The 19,978-nt window shown below is 46.4% G+C and overlaps 1 protein-coding gene across 1 annotated transcript in view; it reads right to left on the bottom strand.

Moving 5' to 3' along the window:
* Window positions 1-17,122, bottom strand: part of LURAP1L (leucine rich adaptor protein 1 like) — a 78,616-nt gene extending 61,494 nt beyond the window's left edge. Inside the window, exon 1 of the mRNA XM_033918876.1 lies at window positions 16,159-17,122. Coding sequence (XP_033774767.1) covers window positions 16,159-16,356 — 198 coding nt within the window. The 5' untranslated portion in view covers window positions 16,357-17,122. The remainder of the gene's footprint in view (window positions 1-16,158) is intronic.
* Window positions 17,123-19,978: the final 2,856 nt, after the last annotated feature.

The raw sequence follows: 19,978 nt of genomic DNA, 5'->3' as shown, positions 1-19,978 counted from the left end.
TTCTTGGGAGCCAGCCCAGAGAGAGGCACGCGTGCACCGCGCCGCCCCTCCCCCGAGCCTGCGGGGTAACTTTGCTCAAATCGCCGCCTGAGCCCAGCCACTTCTTGGGAGCCAGCCCAGAGAGAGGCACGCGTGCACCGCGCCGCCCCTCCCCCGAACCTGCGGGGTAACTTGCTTGAATCGCCGCCTGAGCCCAGCCACTTCTTGGGAGCCAGCCCAGAGAGAGGCACGCGTGCACCGCGCCGCCCCTCCCCCGAGCCTGCGGGGTAACTTTGCTCAAATCGCCGCCTGAGCCCAGCCACTTCTTGGGAGCCAGCCCAGAGAGAGGCACGCGTGCACCGCGCCGCCCCTCCCCCGAACCTGCGAGCTTTTCAGGGTCATTGTCAGTTGAGCCCCGAGAGAGCTCCAGAGGGTCACCGAAAAGTCTCGCAGAGAGTCCTTGAGGGTCACCGAAAAGTCTCGCTGCCCCTGTGACTTTACGAAACAGAGAAAAGGGGAAGCTTTCCTCCATCCTGCTCACCCTCCCACTTCTCTGTTCCAAGTTCCTCCTGCCCCCGCCAAATTTGTATCTCATTGTACTTCATTGTATTTCATTGGATTCTATTAGCTGCTAAACTGTACTCCTTCCGAGTTCAGTACATATGGTTCAGCCGCCAAATTTGTGTTTCATTGTATTTCACTGTATTTCTTGGAATCTGTTAGACGCTAAACTAAAAGGAACACAGTCTCAGATAGTAATCCATTCTCATTGCTGGGATTCGGGATTAACGCTCACTCCCTCCTGTGTTGTCCTCTAACCGCTCAGTTCCATTCCCAATAAACGTTAAAAAAAAAAAAAAAAAAAAAAAAAAAAAACTTGACACCTTTCCACACCCTGCTCCTGCTTACTGCTTCTACCTGTCTCTGTGCTGTCGCTAAGTCTCCCCCCACTTAGCATTTTGTTCCACACAGGACCCAAACAAGCTCTGCCTCTCAGCTTAAAAGGCTTCCCAAGTTCCATCATGAAGCCTCCCTTCTGGCTTCTTTTTCTCTTTCTCTGCTCTTCTCTTAAGATCTCCCTCTGCCTGATACCCCCCTCCCCCAACATACCAGACTCCCCAAATGTCACTATTACCTGCCCCGGCCTCCAAATTCCCACACTGATGCGCACCAGAAGTCACTCTTACAAACAAAAACACCGCAAAGCCAACCTCGCCTCTTTAAAGCCTGTGCTCCCCGCCAACCTTCCCAACCACGCCCCTGACTCTCTAACCCCAGTCCCGTTACTTTACTGCAACGCCAGATCCGTATGCAATAAGACCCAAATTGTGAAAGACCTTCTCGCGGACTCTGATCCTGGATTCTTCTGCATCACAGAGTCCTGGATCACCAAAGACGATCTCTATACACAAAACGAGCTATGCCCTCAGGGCTACCAAGGCCTCTTTTCTCCTAGATTAAACCGAAAAGGAGGCGGCCTGGCACTCCTCTACAAATCTTTCTTTGATGTTCAGCTCCTCGAAAAAGGCACCCATCATTCACTAGAATACATGTTAGCCTCAGTCAATGATGAGCTCCATCTTCACCCACTGGGTATCTTATTATTATATCGCCCACCCACCCCCTGGAGCAATTCCTCCGAGCTTGTTTACAAGACCATATCTAACGCGTTCCTCAAGTTCCAAAGACTACTGATCATCGGAGATATTAACCTCCACCTCGATGACACCACCTGCAAGGATGCATCTGATTTCAATATTTTCCTCACATCCCTTGGCTTCTCCCCCCCTGTTCCCTCTCCAACCCATGATAGAGGCCACACACTAGACATCATCAGTTTCCTCGATCTCACGGATTACAAAACTTCGACCGACGACACCCGTTGGGACCACGTTCCCTGGTCCGACCACTTCCTAGGAACCTTCTGCCTCCCCATCTTCATGTCACACCTTGGAACCTCACCCCATACCTCTAAGTCCATTACTTTCCGCAAGAAAATTTCAAGTGATCAGTTCTGGTCCAAATTCCTCAACAATCTCTCATCCAAGCCTAAGCCTTCAGATTCTGCGACCAACTGGCACAATTGGATTACTCTCTCAAAATCCATCTATCACTCTCTTGCCCCGCTTTCCACCAAAACCGTCACCTACTCCCGTAAGGCCCCCTGGTACCTCCCATACCACAGGGTACTAAAACAAAAATGTCGATCCCTGGAACGCATCTGGAAAAAATCTAAATCCCCCACAGACAAACAAATCTGGAGAGTCAACATTAAACTTTACAACAACACTCTCAAAAATGCTAGGAAAAACTTCTATGGTGACAAGATCTCCAGATCAAACAACCAGAACAGCATGCTGTTCAATATCTGGCGCTCCCTAATCCCCAACACCAACCCTTCCACACTCCCCTCCTCCCCATCAGCCGACCTACTAGCAAACTTCTTCAATGGAAAGGTCACCGCCTTAAGAAGCTCTTTCCCCCCCGTAGTCTCCTACAATTCTCTAGTGTTCACCACCCCCATTCCCACTCCAAATGTCATCACCCCTGTCCCAGTCAATAGATCCTGGACTGCCTTTGAGCAAGTATCCGAATCTCAGGTCCTCAAGCTCTGCCAGAAATTGAAATCCTGCAATTGCACCTTGGATCCATTTCCATCCTATCTATTTGAGAAAATACCCGCACAGGCCATCTCATCTCTCACCAAACTCATAAATTCTGCCCTATTATCGGGCCTCTTCTCACCTGAAATGGGACACATTGCATTGACCCCCCTACTGAAGAAAGCTGACTTAGATCCCTCCATCCCATCCAATTACCGCCCTATAGCGAACATTCCGCTCCTAACCAAACTGCTTGAGTCCATTGTCTCCTCCCAACTCTCAGCCTACCTGGAAAGATTCTCTACCCTCCTACCCTATCAATACGGCTTCAGACCCAACTTCAGTACTGAAACCCTCCTGATTTCCCTAATCTCGAAGATCCAACAACTTCATTCTCACAAAAAATTTGCCGTTCTCCTTCAATTCGACCTCTCTGCAGCCTTCGACGTTGTCCATCATGACATTCTAATCTTCTTACTCTCCGAGATAGGCATTAGCTCCACAGTTCTTGACTGGTTCTCAAACTTCTTACGCTCTCGCTCTTACAACGTTACCAAGAATGGTACCTCATCCTCCCCGTGGAAACCGACATGTGGAGTCCCACAAGGCTCCCCCCTATCTCCTATCCTCTTCAACATTTATATGTCCTCCCTGAACCTCCTCCACCTTTCCCCCCTAGAAACACTCTACACTTACGCAGACGATATCCTGGTCCTCCTCGAGACCGACGCAAACCTCACCAATCTCGCAGTAAACATCTCTTCTTGCATAACCAACCTTCAATCCTGGGCCCTCGCTGTACAAATGAAACTGAATGAGTCCAAAACCAAACTACTCTGGCTTGGCCCTAAACTTGATCATCTACCCACCTCCATCCCACTGCCCACAGGCTCCTCTCTACAACTGGAGTTCTCTAGCAAAGTCCTGGGCATCACCATAGATTCCTCGCTATCCTTCAACGACCACCTCAATTCCCTGATAAAAAAATGCTTTTACAGCCTTCACATGCTGAGGAAAGTGAGGTCCTGCTTCCACCAAAAACACTTTGCCTTGCTCGTACAGTCCATCATCCTCTCCAGATTGGATTATTGCAATTCCATTTACCTTAGCTTAACAAAGAAAAGCCTCCACAGACTCCAACTAATCCAGAACACAGCGGCCAAACTTATCTTCTCAAAAAGTAAATTTGACCATGTCTCTCCGCTCCTGTCCAAGCTCCACTGGCTTCCTGTCATCTCCAGGGTCCACTTTAAATGTGCCTGCTTAACCTTCAAAATCCTCCACGGCATCCTTCCACCTCTTATTCCTCTAGCCTGGAATTCCTCAAATCCATCCTTCACTAGATCCACGCAAAAACTAAAATTATCCCTCCCCTCCTTAAAAGGTATCTCCCTCGTTGGTAAACTCGGTTCCTCCCTCCACTTCAGAATCGTTCAGTTATGGAATAGCTTCCCTTCCCCTCTCCGCAACTTGAGCCCCCTTCTACCATTCCGTAAGCTTCTGAAGACCTGGCTCTTCTCCAAAACGTAACCTCATCCCCTCCCTAGTATTATCACACCTTTCCTCTCTTCTTACCTACTTCTATAAATCTATTGGAGTTCCGTTCCTTCCCTAACCTTGTAAACCGTGTCGAGCTCCACCCGTGGAGATGATGCGGTATATAAACCCAAGATTTAGTTTAGTTTAGTTTAGTTTAGACTAAGAATTTAATTACCAAACAAACAACAGATAAAATGATGATTTTGAGGAAGATTGAAAACCTGGAAAACCAGCAGAAAAGTTTGAATTTGAGGATTCTTAATTTTCCGGTTGCCAAGTTTATGCCACCTCAAGAACTGTTTAGGAACTTTATGTTGAACTAGTCTTTAAGCCCGTTACATTAACGGGTGCTAGAATATATGTATGTCTGTCTTTCTTTCTTTCTGTCTCACTCCCTGCCCTTGTGTCTTTCTTCTTTTCTTTGTCTCCCTCCTTCCTATTATTTGTCTTTTTTTCTATTGTCTCTCTCCCTGTCCCCTATGCAGCAACATTTCTTCCCCCCTCCATTTCCCTGTGCAGTTGTGTCAGATCCGTGAGGAGGAGTGAAGTGGCTTAGAATTGAGTGTGCTGAATTCTAGGAAAGGTGGCAGTTGGGTGAGTAAGTGTGCCAGATTGGGGGTGGAATGGGAGCAGGGCAGTTGGGGAGATACAGTAAAAAAAAGGATGTTTATGGGTGAGGATAGAGGTTTGAAAGTGGTCACTGAGGGAGAAGTTGGTAAACAAATGAATTGGATGGGAGGAGGGAGATAGTTTTGGTGTCTGTCAGAGCAGTGGAAGGAAAGAGCAAATGAGTGAATGTCACAGCAGTTGAGGATGGGAAACAGTTTTGAAGTGTGTATGTCACATGGAGCCAGGGCATTAGAGAATCTGGATCATACTGAGAGAGAGTGTGTGATCAGGAGTGGTGGTTTGAAAATAAGTGTGGATGGAGGGATTGGGAGAGTATGAATCAGATGGAGAGAGGAACGGAATTGGGTTATTGGGAACATTAATTAGTGGGAGAGACAGTATGGAATGATTAGTGAGTTTGCTAAGACATTGGCGAGTAATAAATGTGTAGTGGGAGGAGGGGAGAAGTCTGGATCGGAAGCATACTGGATGAGTGTGAAGGGAGGTATTTGGGTAGTGAATGAGCCCTGTCAATTTGAGGAGAAGGTGAGGTTGGTGTTTATGCAGCATTAGCCAAGTCCACTGTGTTTTCCTTCGGAAGTTGTTCTGCGGGGGAGAAGGGGGAGGGAAGCACAGGGGGAGTGTCACACGTCTTCCGCTGGCCTCACACTCCAAGAGCCCCCCTCTCTTCACACGCATTCGGAGACCGGTCTCTCCTCTTCCGCTTCTCCAACCCCCTGCCAGTGCAGCGCGTCTCTCCCCGTGTCCTCCCTGTGCGCGCACGCTCGTTCGCTCTCACGTTCAGAGGAGGGAGGGTGCGGAGGCTGTCGCAGGGGTCTCAAAGGCCCTTCCTCCCCCCCTTTGCGAAAGTTGTATGAGCGGGTTGGGCGCGGCGTGGGAGGCCCCAACTGCCCCAGCTGAGTTGCCATGTGTGACGTAGGTAGTAACCGCGCATGCGCATAGTTGTATAAATTTTTTTTTTTTTGTAGTTGAAAGCCGCCGCAATTAGGGTTCGCCGGCCGCCAGCACTCAGCCGCACCGTGAGAGTCGGGTGAGAGCGGCTACCCCAGCTGTGTAATTTTTTTGTTTTTTTTGTTGAAAGCCGCCACTGCAGCTCCTCTTGCAATCCGGGGCCGCGCATGCGCACTCGTCTTTTCGCGACAGATCAGGGAACATGTTTTTTTAGTGCGCATGCGCGGCCTATCATTTTATTATATTAGATGTTTTAAATGTACCAGAAGCAAGTCTTCCTCCGACACAAAGAATTTATTATTTAAAACAAGTGCAGAAAGAAAAAGCTTCAGCAGATGAAAATGCTCAATTAGATGTTTCCGCTATTCTGCAGTCTTCTGATATTGAAATTCAGGGAAGAGCAACTTTATTGGTTTCGTTGGTATTTCTTCAAGATAAAGAGATGTTGCTGAAATTATATTTTAATTTAAAGCAGATTACCTATTTGGGAGAAAGGGTATATATATATTTCCTGATGTCTCGAGGTGGACGCAATCCAGGAGGAAAGAATTTTTGTCTTATAGATCAAAGGTGATTGCTTTGGGGGCAAGTTTTCAGTTGAGATTTCCTTGTAAATGTTTTGTCTCCTATCAGGGGAGCAAATATATTTTCTTTGAACCTGCCCAATTAGGTTTTTTCCTTGAAGGTAAAGGAATCTCCACACAGTCCGAATGATACAGGTTAATTCATGCGGTATTTTTTTGGGGATAGGATAAGATCTAGCTGCTCTATTTCTTAATATTTTTATTTCCTTTTGTATATTTCCCCTTTCCCGAGGGGTTTTATTTTCATCTTGTCTCTTCTCCTCAGGTTGTGGACTGTATTAGATGATTTATTATGGATGTTTAAATTTCAGTTCTTTGTTCGTGTTATGACTAAGAGAGTATTATATTTCTGTATTTTCCTTTAAACATCTTTGTATATAGGATGTATTAAAATGATAAATAAATAATAAAAAAAATAAAAAAGTTTTGTAGAGCAATCAATTCATTGAACCTTTAGGTAAACTGTTAATAGTCCATAATCCAAATGCAGTATAAGGACTAAAAAAGAGAAAGATCACAGAGATCATGGACATCCTCCATAGAGGGTTGGGGGGGGAGGTAGAAAAACTGCTGTACAAAGTGCCTCCTCTTAAAACAAAAAAAGAATTAAAGGAAAGCATACTCCAATCATTAAGGGAAATTCTAGTGCAACAGGAATATCGGTCTGTAGAAAGCTTAATTTACATATTCTTCTGCTCCTCCTCCTCTCACTCTGGGGGTGACAGGTCAAAATCGTACGAGACAAAGCCGTGCCGACAATGGAGCGCCGACATCCGCATTCTGGATTTAAACAGTATTTTAAAGTGCTCCGAGGGAGTGTGTGAGGGGGAACCTCCCACTTTATTTAGAACTGTTGGTGCTCCCGTTGGGTTGGGGGGAAACCCCCCCCCCATTAAAGAGGAAACTGTTCTTTTTCCCTAAAAAACAGGGAAAAGGGCTGTTTCCTCTATAATGGGGTGTTTCCCTCAACATGAGCGCCAACAGTTCTAAGTAAAGTGGGGGGTACCCCGTCAACCCCCCTCCCCCTTGGGGTGCTTTAAAATACTGTTTAAATCCAGCATGCAGATGTCCTGCGTGCAATTTTTGGTGTTCCACTGTCGGCGAGGCTTTGTCATTTCGTCTATGTACCCATTCTGGGCTGTGCTCGATTTCCTTAGTCTTACTCTCTAAAGCAAAGTTGTAGGAGCTTCTCTGTTCTGCTTGCGTTTAATTTCCTTGTTTTTCAGGTTTTTCTCCCTTAAGGTAGGCTTTTGGTGTTGCAGAAGCTCTCAGTTCCCTCGAGACATCTCTGGCTGCGAGAAGATACAGACTCTAAGGGCAGAGGTTTGTAGCCCACAGGCACATGCTTTACATGATTCCCATGTGGCCATCTTGCATTAACAGTCCAAAGGCTCAGGGATTCTTACCTTGGGAGCAGATTCACCCCAAGTTTCAACTGCAGTAGGTTTAAGCGCAGGCTGTGTGGCTTCCATAACAGTTTTGTATCAGGATTGGGACCAACTGCATTCCTTCTCCCTCAACGATGTGCATACTCGAGTGGGAGTCGGAGGGTCCGGTCCCATGTGGAGACTGAACAGCAGTCCAAGAAACAAGCCGGCTTTCCCTTTGTCAGGCTTGTCCGAGGCAGAAATCTTCTCATACCTTCGACTCTAGGCTCTCTGTGAGCAGTTCCCAGCATCCCGCATGGCACAGCGAGTAAGGCTGTTCCAGCCTATGGGAAAATCAGTATGTGTGTGTTGAGGGGGGGGGGGGTTTAAGGGTCCTTAAATTTACTTTTACAGGTTTCTGAGGCTAGGGACAAGGTCTCCCACCTCCATAAACCTCTTCCCTAATTTTTGTGCATTTCATTTTTCCCATTCAGAAAGCTGCTTAGCGCCGAGCAGCAGCAGCAAAGGGTGCTCCTACTCAGTACCGCTCAGTGACTGATGCCGAAACTCACGGCAGTGACTGATTGACCGGGATAGCAGTGGGGCAGGAACGTGGAAAGCTTGCTCTTGACCGATACACCTCTGGACCACCAGGGATTCCAGCGGCAGAGGAGGTATGATGGACATGGCAGGGAAGGGGGACAGGGCGGCGAGGGAGTGAGGGAAGGGGGCTGTGTGCAGTGCCTAGCAGGGAGGGTGTGCTGGGTACAGATCCTGGCAGGGCATGGCACTTGAATATTAAGCGCCCGACTTATGGTTGACCCAAATATTTTTCCTCCTTTTGGGAGGAAAAATGGGGGTATCTGCTTATATATATATATGTCTAAATCTTTTTTTAAACCCAGTTACACTAACAGCTGTTACCACATCCTCTGGCAATGAGTTCCAGCGCTTAACTATTTGTTGAGTGAAAAAAAAATATTTCCTCCTACTTTTATTTGTTTTAAAGGTATTTCCATGTATCTTCATTGAGTGTCCTTTAGACTTTGTAATTTTTGAAGGACTTAAAAAAAAAAAAAAAAAAAGAAGATTCATTTTTACCCATTCTACACCATTCAGGATTTCATAGGCCTCAATTCTGAGAGTTATTATTATTATTATTGAAGGGCAATTTTTTAACACGTGCTTAAATTAAAGTGCTAATTGTGTACCAATGTTTATTTATTTATTTAAAAATTTTATAGACCACTTAAGTCTAAGTAGGGTTACCAGATGTCCGGATTTCCCTGGACATGTTCTTCTTTTGAGGTCATGTCTGGGGATCTGGACAGCTTTTCAAAACCTGGCATTTTGTCCGGGTTTTGAAAAGCTTCTGGCAATGAGTAACATCGTGTCACGCCAGTGCGAGTGCATTGCTTGTTGCTCATGCAGGTCAAGGGGAGCAGGGAGGGCCCTGAATGGTGGGGCCATGGGTCTGGATTTTCCATTTGGAAAATCTGGTAACCCTAAGTCTAAGTGGTTTACATAAGAACTTAATGTTAATATAGCTCAGATCACAGTTTACAGAAGACAAGCAATTGTGCTCGTAGTTAGTGTTTTCATGGGCAAATACATGTATAAGTGCCAGGCGCTATTCTGTGAGTAGGTAGCATCCAAAGGCGATGTATGGGTGTTCTGCCTCGTGATGCATACAACTTATAATATACTACGAATTGCACACACTACGAGGCACACTCAAGCGTAGCAACTTACGCCTTCCATTGGCACAAGTGTACTGGTAAGTGCACCCCAACGCCATTATAGAATTGGCACGACTATGGTATTGAAACCTTAGTGAATCATCTTTAGTGCTTACATTACAATGGCTGCTTGCAGAATCTGTATCAGCTCCTTCAACAACTGAATCCCCTCAGGGCAATCATAACTTTATGACAGTGTATCGCAAACTGTGTGCCGCGGCACACCAGTGTACCTTTTGAGATTTCAGGTGTGCTGCGACACACTGGCGAGGAGGAGAGTCATCTGCGCTGCCTGACTGCCAGCAGGACATGCCTCTCGTGGCGAGAGGCACGTCCTGTAGGAAGTCAGCCGGCGTAGATGAATCGCCTCCCGGTCGGCATCTCTCCTCCTCTCCCCGCACCTCCCAGATCCCTCCACCGAAGCGGGTCGCAGCCAGATGGGCCAATGCCAACATGATGATGTCATGCACGCACGCGATGCCATAGCGTCGAAGGCATTGCACTTCTGGGTGCCTTCCAGTTTGTGCACTGGATTTAGTGTGCCACTGGCCGGACAGTTTGCGAGACACTGCTTTATGAGAATTGTTATCTGTTCACTCAGTATGGGCTAGGGGAGGGGAGGGTCATTAGGGTGGGCAGACTGGATGGGCCGTGGCCCTTATCTGCTGTCTATTTCTATGTTTCTATGTTATAAGTAGTGTTTCATGGGTCAGTACCTTCTTCCTGACTTTGAAAGCATTTATTCTCAGTATACCTTTAAAATATTTTGTTGATTTCAGTATAGGCCTGATTTCTGTGGGGGAGGGGTGACAAATCTATTGCCTATCCATTAGTTTCATCCAGGAGTTCTCTTTATACTAAGAATTCGATTGCTTTCATTCATGCCAGGTCTTTGTTTTGATTCTGATTTTCAGATGTGCCTCAGTCTTGAGTTCTACCTTCATTTGCATGGGCCTGAGTTACAATACAGCTCACTGCAAGGGGTTCACTCAGAATCCCTCCTCTTAACAGGGGTCCACTCTCAGGATCCTCCATCTCTATGTGGGACTCATTCTCTAATAAGATTCTCTCTTAATATCCTCTTCCCTCCCCCCCCTCCACTACAGAAGAGTTAAGATCTGTGGGGCACTCAAAAGTAGCAGCCTAACTTTGACCCTTCTGAATTTCTAGGCAGTTTATTATTGAACTAGCAAAACTCAACACAGCAAAACAGTTGGGAAAAATATTTAAAAATCCTGGATGTCAGCCAGGAATTGCAGAGTCAGCAATTTTCTTTCAATTTATTATTTCTTTTGTTTGCCTCTTTTGTTCTTTTTCTGGTCTATTGGCTTTTATCTTTTATTGCAGTAGCCAAGTTTTGTCTTTTCCCTCTCTTTTGACTGTCTTCTTTTCTTTTTCCTAATTCTGGATGTTGGCCCACCCAGCCTCTAGCTGTAGCAAGATTGTTTTTTCGGTGTCAGGTCAAAAGCGCGCCAGGATAAAGGCGCGCCCAGACAATTGAGCGCAGTGCGCGCCGCCACGCCGCTCTAAATTATTGTTTTTAGTGCTCCGACGGGGGGGGTGTGGGGGGAACCCCCCCCACTTTACTTAATAGACATCGCGCCGCATTGTGGGGGCGTTGTGGAGGGTGGGGGGGTTGTAACCCCCCACATTTTACTAAAAAGTTCAGTTTACAGTAAAATGTGGAGGGTTACAACCCCCCATAACGCCAGCGCGATGTCTATTAAGTAAACTGGGGGGGTTCCCCAACAAAAACCACTGTCGGAGCCCCTAAAAACTGTAATTTAGAGTGACGCAGCGGCGTGCGCTGCGCTCAATTGTCAGCGCGCGCTTTTGTCTTTCGCGCCGTTGTCTATGAACCGTTTTTTCTTGTACAGGCCTAAAGGACTGCAGTTGCAGATCATATTGGCTTGGTCTCTGCACTGTTATAGCAACTTTTCTGTCAAAATATCATCATATTGCACCGCACATGCTCGGAGGCCCTCCAGAAGCAGCCGAGAGCTCAGGGCCTTATAAAACCAGGACAAACTGCCAGGTTTTGGAAATCCATCTGGACACCCGGAGAGGACATTTATGGGTTTTCCCGGATGTCTGGTAACCCTATTTCAGCCCCCATCACAACCTAGGGTTACCAGCCCCTAGACCCATCTCCCAGGCCCGTCCAGTTCTACCCATCCCCGCCCCATTATGGCCAGTCCTGTCCCCCGCTGCCTCCACGCATGTGTAGATGTCCTCCTGCCCAATGCGATTTCAAGGAAGCTTTTCAAAACCTAGACGAATTGCCGGGTTTTGAAAAACCGTCCAGACCCCTAGACATGACATCTGGTAACCCTAATCACAACCTCTTTATGTGTGGAAATGGGCATAATATCAGAGCTGCCAAGTGGGCCTAATTTTTGAGAGGAAGATTTTAAACCTGCTCTGCCCAGTCCCGCCCTTAGACCCACCCACTTCACCTCCTAGCTCTACCCCCCTGACAGACCTCAGTCACAGCACCAAGTGGGAGAGTGTGGTGCAGTGGTTAAAGCTGCAGCCTCAGCACCCTGGGGTTGTAGATTCAAATCCATGCTGCTCCTTGTGACCCAGGGCAAGTCACTTAATTCCCCCATTGCTCCAAGTGCATTATATAGATTGTGAGCCGGCTGGGACAGAGAGTACCTGAATAAACTCATGTAAACTTTTCTGAGCTCTTCTGGGAGAACGGTATAAAAATGGAATAAATAAAGATGCCCTCCCCTTACGGCAGCAGGAGATTCTTTAATAAAATGCTATTTTCTGCTACAACGGCACCAGTTTCATGATAACAGCTGTGCTATTTTGCAGTTGGATTAGTTTAGGGCTCTCTACTGAGCCCTGTGCTTTAAATTCTCTGTTACTTATTATTTTTCTCCCTCCCTATTGTTGTTCTTCCCTTATATGTTTCCTTCACTATCTTTTAAACTTGTATTTCTTTCACCATTCCCTTCCTCTTGAGTCATGTTTTGTTTTGTGAGTTATGTTTATATTGACTGTTTCCCTTGAACTACTGTAATTTAATATTTTAATATGTTGTACATCGCTTAGAATGTGGAATAAGCGATTAATCAAATACAGTGGTACCTTGGATTACGAGCATAATCCGTTCCAGGAGCATGCTCATAATCCAAAATGCTCGTATATCAAAGCAAGTTTCCCCATAGGAAGTAAGGGAAACTTGCTTTGATATGTTCCCACCCCCTCCTCCACGAGGCCAGCAGGGCTGCTCCCTCCCCCACAAGAACCGGCATTGCCCCCCCCGAAGGCCCCTCCACGAACCGGCACCCTCCCCCCCACTGCCATCGGGCACCCCCCCCACCGCGACCTGAGGTCCCCCCAACCCACCCGAACCCTCTTCTTACTTTTCTGTAGCCTCCGCAGCGGTACCAGCATCAGCATGTCCTGTGCATGCTGGTGCTTGAAGATCTGCTTCCTGTGCTGGGCCTGAGAGTTCACGTTCAACGTGAGAGTTCACGTTCGACGTGAACTCTCAGGCCCAGCACAGGAAGCAGATCTTCAGGCACCGGCACCATGCACAGGACATGCTGGTGCCAGTGCCGCTGCGGAGGCTAAAGAAAAGTAAGAAGAGGGTTCGGGTAGGTTGGGGGGACCTCAGGTCGCGGTGGGGGGGTGCCCGATGGCGGTGGGGGGGTGCCGGATCGCCGGGGGGGGGCTCGCAAATCGAAGTGCGCTCGGTTTCCGAGGCGCCGATTTTGCGAATGTTTTGCTCGTCTTGCAAAACACTCGCAAACCGGTGCACTCGTAAACCGAGGTACCACTGTACTTAATAAACTTGGAAACTTAGTTCTTATCACAAGATTGGTCAGTGGTCTCCAAAGCACAGCCCCCGAAATCCTCCATTGCGGCCCTCACACAGTTGGCTTGAAATGCTCTTCAATTCGTGTAAACGCATTAACTTTAATCTCACCCAGTTGATATAGCAACTGCAAACAATCTCTTACGTGTGTTGCTTCTGTTGACTATCCAAAATAAAGTGAGTTTTTAACAAAGATCTTTGAAGAAGTGTTGTAGAATCAATATTAGTATTCATTTTTAATGTTCAATACCCAGTCTACCCAAGCAGGTCAAGGCGGTTAACAAAATTAGTAGTTTGTGTAAGCTTGAAATATTTTGGTGGCCCTCAAAGCTTTGTCGTAGTCACATTGTGGCCCTTTTCATAAAAAAGGTTGGAGATTGCTGCTTTAACACATCTACTGCTGCTGATGGAAGTTCTTGGCTCCCCAGTGCAGGAGATGACCCACAAAAGCAGGAGTCTCTCACGGAACGTGGGAGACTTGGTGGGTCTGGACCATATAGGTAAGACGTGATAAGCATATTTCTTAAAGTTGGTCAAGGTCATGTAACACATAGGAGCAAATAGAACCATAAATATTTACCCCGTAACGGAACATACCTTAAGAATTTAAACAGTCCACAGATAAGGCATTGCTCGAGAATGAGAAATTAGTTTTCCATATTAGACCAATGATATTTATTTATACTTAAAGGTGACAGATTATAACTTTTATTATGAGCCCTCTTGAAAAGTAGCTACAGCTCTATTTGCTCAACAGGTAAGCTCAGGGCCGGTTTTACCATTAAGCAGAATAGGGAGTTACCTAAGGCAGGAGCTTCTAGGGAAGGCAGCAAAATGCAGGGACAGTAATAGTAAAACAATAGGTTTTTATGCCATCATAACTCAAAGAGCCATTGGTAATAATGGCACTTTTACCTGCAGAGAGGATGGGCAATTGTCAAATAGCCTAGCTACCTGGAAATATGGGCTTTAGAAATTGCCCTCATAATCAAAAACACACCCATAACACGCCCCCTGGAAGTCTGGATGTACTACGGAGAAACATTCCGCTAGACATTAGGAAAATGGATTTGATTATAGCCACTTAAATGTTCCGGTGATTAGGATGTCCATGTGCCAACTTATGGACATCTCAGGTTAAGGGGTTGGAGTAGTTGCCGTACAGTGAGAGATTAGAGAAACTGGGCCTCTTCTCCCTTGAAAAGAGGAGACTGAGAGGGTACATGATTGAAACATTCAAGATAATGAAGGGAATAGATTTAGTAGATAAAGACAGGTTGTTCACCCTCTCCAAGGTAGAGAGAACGAGAGGGCACTTTCTAAAGTTAAAAGGGGATAGGTTCCGTACAAACGTAAGGAAGTTCTTCTTCACCCAGAGAGTGGTGGAAAACTGGAACACTCTTCTGGAGGCTGTTATAGGGGAAAACACTCTCCAGGAATTCAAGACAAAGTTAGACAAGTTCCTGCTGAACCGGAACTTGCAAAGGTAAGGCTAATCTCAGTTAGGGCACTGGTCTTTGACCTAAGGGCCACCGGATGAGCGGACTGCTGGGCACGATGAACCACTGGTCTGACCCAGCAACGGCAATTTTTATGTTCTTAATATTTAAAAATTGGTGCCAATTATTCATTTTTACATGTTCTGGGAAGGCTATGTTGGGGTGACCATGATTTGATAATTAAATTGATCAATTATTGGGCAAATGGGTCAAAGGGACCTGGAAGTACAAGATTTAAGAGGGTCTAGCACCGACATTGAACCTATAGTAAGGTACCTAATGTCTGTGCACAAGCCCTGGGTGACCTCAGAATTCACAATGCGGCATCCTTCTGAGGGTACTGGATACCAAACTGGGATTTTGGCACTATCACCAATGCCTCATCTGGTCCAGCAGGAGGGGGGACCTTTCTCATGAGGGGAGAATACCGGATCACAGGTGGGAGGGAGGGAGATATATCATGTTGTGGGTGGGGGGTGCCAACGGCACAAAGTTGGCTCAGGAAATTATAATCCCTTGATCCAGCCCCGTTTCCTAAGAAAAAGCTTGAAAAGCCATTCAAAGCAATACCACAATAATCCCAAAAATCTCTTTTATATTCAAACATACTACCTTAAGGCAAAACATCTCACTCAGCAGGCTGGCACTGCATCAGTCATTTGCAGGTTCTCGGCTTCTAACAGCAGGCTCAGAGACGGAATCAAATGCACTTAAAGGTTTTCAGAAGAGACACCCAGGGTCAGAAGTGCTAAAGTACCAACAATATACTGTACAGGCAGTCGGTGCAAGGGTTCAAAGGGACCTGGAAGTACCAGATTTAAGAGGATCTAGCACCAACAGTGAACTTATAGTAAGTTACCTAATATCTGTGCACAAGCCCTGGGTGACCTCAGAATTAACAATGCTCCCCCAATATATCTTGCTTTTAAATATAACATTAAACACAAATCATGAGTGCTGCTTTGGAGCATTTAAAAATATGTATTGATGGTTCTTTTAGTTTGTGTGACTGTCAAGACCTATTATTTTTCTTTGGCTGCAACTTCCCCCTCCCCCCTAAGAAGCTGTTGCCCCCCTAGACAATCGTCTAGTCTTACCTAATGGTCAGGGAGGCTTTGAATATAAATGACCTCTCGGCATAATGCAGCTTGCTCAATATTATGGATGCCCGGCACTCTCAGAGCTGGCTCTTATGCTTAATGAAGTTTTCCTATGTTGTATCACCAGGGGAAAAGCTTGGCACATCGGATCGAAAATTGGGGTGGTGGGGGAGCACTGGTACACCTGAACCTCAGAAAGGAATGTCATTCTGCCACTGTCACATGGAATTGCTGACTGTCTGGGAGACATCCCTCTTCTTCTTGTAAGCCTTACCTGTCTATAGACTGCTAGGTTAAAGAAAAAAAAAAAAAAAAAAAGTACTGTATTTACTTACCATTTCCTGTTTCAAAAGGTGGATCCTGGTCTCCAACCTGTCCAGGGCACTGGAGCTCTGCAAAGTGGCCGGCGTTTGAGTAAACGTGGGATGATCGTCCCTGGCTTCCTCTCGCAGGGATTTTAGCAAGCTCTCAGGTACCTTGCGCCCCAGCTTGATCTCTATGTCTCTCAGGTCAAGCAATGAAGAATCTTCCATTTTCTCAACCGGGGGGGGAGAGTCCAATAAAAACCCGAATAAGACTACTAGTAAAATAAATTATCTGCAAGAGTTTTACAACAAATCAGGGCTGCGCTCCATACGATCAGCTACAGCCTCTGGTTTGGTTTAATCCGTAGCTGCATGTGTCAGACGGCAGCCAGAGAAATTATTTTTAACTTTCCGACTGCTGAAAGTAGCCATGCAACAGGAGAGGCAAGCTCCTTTCTCCCCTTAAATGTTATTTCTCAACAGCAAGCAAACAGGTTTCTGCCTTGGAAGGAGGCAGCTGTCAGCTCGCCGCCGTCCATGTGGATCGGAAAAAGGTTGCATTCAGCGTCGCTCGAACGCCGGTTGTGTGCACTCTTCGGCGCCGCCAGCCCTTCTCTTCAACGCCTGAGCTGTGTGGTCATTGCACGGTGGACACACGATATACTACGGCAGGTCAGCTGCAGGCTAACCTCCGCCGTGATGTAAGCAGACTGCACTGCTTACACACCAGACAGTTTGATCCTGTGCATTGTGTTTCCGGATCTGCTGTAACTTTACACCCCGCCCTCCCCAGCAGGTGGAGGGACGAGACGGTCCTCCTACCGTAATCCTCAGAGCAGAGGAGCACACACTGGCTTTGTACCCTGACTGCAAGCGTAAGGACAGCTGAGCTGTTTAACTTTTGGGGGGGTTTGTTTTAAGACTAAGAAAAGTCAAGGGTTAATATGTACAAAAAAAAAAAAGTGGGGGTTGCATAGGTACAAAATTCTCTTTCTTGCTGGGTTTGGCCCAAATAAGAAAGGAGCTGGCACGAGATAAAAGGTGTATGTGTTAACTTGCTACCTCTTTCTTTTTAACCTGGAAGGGTTGGGTGTAGTCCAGAAAGCAATTAAGTAAAGCCAGTCACGTGCAGCATCCAAATCAGTTTTTTAAGGATATCAACCATATAAGGAGCACTTAAAGACTTAATTGTTTTTTTAAAAACCCTGATTAAAATGGAAGACCTGTTTGTAGTTCTTTAGCACATGAGTTATTTGCCTACCTCAGCACTTAAAAGGGCTTTAGAGCTAAATTAGGCGTAAATGGATGATGACATTTCTTTCAAAACCAAAATGTTGGATGAACCCTTGCAGCGTCTACCGCACAGAGATGTCGAGGGTGAAACCATCCCAAAGAGTGAAATTTTCCACACCAAGGAGTGAGGTTGAAGGCCAGAAATAAATTTAGAATGATATAAATGTCGTATTGCTTTGCAAATGAGTCAAGGCAGCATTAAATGATATGGGCTTTTCTTTGGTGTTTCTGGGAGAATATAGACAAAAGTGGGGAGCCAACTGTGTGCATTTTTTTTAGATAAAAATTGGCTTCCACCCAGTAGTTAAAAGTATACACATCACTTTCAGAGCACATGTGCTTGCAGTAAAGAGAAAAGGGACAGGGCAGGGGGAAGCAGTAGGCAGGAAGGTGTGCTCAGATTTCTTCTTACTGATTAGACCAGTGAATTGCAAACTGTGTGCCGCGGTACACCAGTGGATCTCCTGAGATTTCAGGTGTGCCCCGACACATTGGCGAGGAGGAGAGTCGTTCACGCTGGCTGACTGTCTACAGGATGTGTCTCTTGTGGCGCAGATGACTCTCCTTCTCTGCCCGCACCTACCGGATCCCTCCAACAAAGTGGGTCACAGCCAGATGGGCCTCCATGCATGTGTAAATGTCGACATGATGATGTCACATATGTGCATGGCATCATCGCATTGACGTCCACACACTTCTGAGTGTCTTCCGGCCGGGGCACTGGTGTGCTGCTAGCCGGAAAGTTTGCAAGACACTGGGTTAGACCATAGGTGTCAAAATGGGGAGGGGGGGGAGGCACAGGGGCCATGGCCTCACCAAAAATTGGTGGTGGCTCTGCTCCCCCACCTAATTCCTCTTTTGGCCACTGTAACTTTAAATCATCTGCGTGTAGAACATGTTCTTCTGTACTTCCTTCTCCCCTCCCTCTAGCGGGACCCTGCCGCACGACCTCTCTCTTTGGCTCCCGACTCCCACACACCTTCTCCCCCATGTTTGTTATTTGAAATCTTCTGGTCATCATCAATGAGATCATTATGCTGTCGTCGGCCTGCCCCGGAAGTTTTCATTCAGCGGTGATTTCCTGTTTCCGCATAGGCAGGCTACTGGTGAATGAAGGGTTCTGGGGCAGGCCGATGGCATCACGCTAATCTCGTTGACGCTGCCTGAAAGATTTAAAATAATAATGATGTGGGGAGGAGGTAGGTGTGGGTTAGTTGGCAGCTGAAGAGAGATGTCATGCCGCAGGGTCCCACTGGGGGTGGGAAAGAAAAAAGAGCATATGCTACTCGCCACGAGCTGGGGGTAGGGGTTTGGGAAGGCAATGTTATTTTATCACTATTTGGTAAAAAGGCCTCTTAGTGTGGCACAGTGGTTAAAAGCTACAGTCTGAGCACCCTGAGGTTGTGGGTTCAAACCCATGCTACTTCTTGGGACCCTAGACAAGACACATAGATTGTGAGCCCACCAGGACAGACAGGGAAAAATGTTTGCATACCTGAATAAATTCATGTAAACCTTTCTGAGCTCCCCTGGGAGAACAATCTAGAAAATTTAATAAATACAATAAATAGTTTAAATACCTTTGCTTACCCAGTTTTGGGCTTAAATGTATTCTACACATTTAAAACCCAGAGACCTTCCTCCTCCGTAAATGAGCACCTTCTTAACTTCCATTGTTGCTGCTATGTTCTGCCTCCTTATCTGTGCATGTGCAGGCTCTGTACTTTCCCTCCCAAACTCCTCTTACTGCTCCAGAGTCTGGTAGCGTCCCAGGGAGCTCTAATCATAACCCTAGGAAGAAAGCAAGTTGTGCAAGGCATTGGTCAGCTTCTGAAATAAAAACAAAAAGTCAGCTCCAATTGGCCACTGAGCTTGCACTTTTGATTGGTCACTTCTTATTATATCCAGCCCCAGCCATTTTAAGCAACCCACTAAAACAACCATTATAATTTAATATCGTTCTAATGTACATTTTTAACGTCAATCATATAGAATAATTATTCATTTGTAGACCAACCAATAAAACTCTCCAATAGTGGATGTTAAGAAGTAGGATGTTTCAACGTACAACTCAATAAGAGGACACAATATCTGTTGTGTTTAAATTTGCAATGGCGCCAGCAGAAGTGCAGGATGGAGAACAAAGCAGAGAGAGCAAAGCAATAGGCTCTCTGCACTATGAAAGGTAAGCCTGATGAAGCAGACTTCTAGACCAGGGGTGGGCAACTCCAGTCCTCGAGGGCTGGAATCCAGTCAGGTTTTCCGGATTTCCCCAAGGAATATGCATGAGATCTATTTGCATGCACTGCTTTCAAAGCATATTCCTTGGGGAAATCCTGAAAACCCGACTGGATTCCGGCTCTCGAGGACCGGAGTTGCCCACCCCTATTCTAGACGCTTGAGCTTTGGTGCTCTGGGCTAGTGTAACACCTGGTTCCTGTCTTAAAGTAGTCTTGGGTGGTTATCCCAATTAGGGTAGAGGGGTCTTTTAAAATGCCTGATCAGAAACTATAGTAGACAAGGAGATGAATGCTCATTCAAACTGACCAATTTTCTC

This window comes from Geotrypetes seraphini, chromosome 1 (genome assembly GCF_902459505.1).
Source record: "Geotrypetes seraphini chromosome 1, aGeoSer1.1, whole genome shotgun sequence".
NCBI lineage: Eukaryota > Metazoa > Chordata > Amphibia > Gymnophiona > Dermophiidae > Geotrypetes > Geotrypetes seraphini.
The sequence above is the reverse complement of the archived record's forward strand: the minus strand, read 5'-3'. Positions and strand labels throughout refer to the sequence as shown.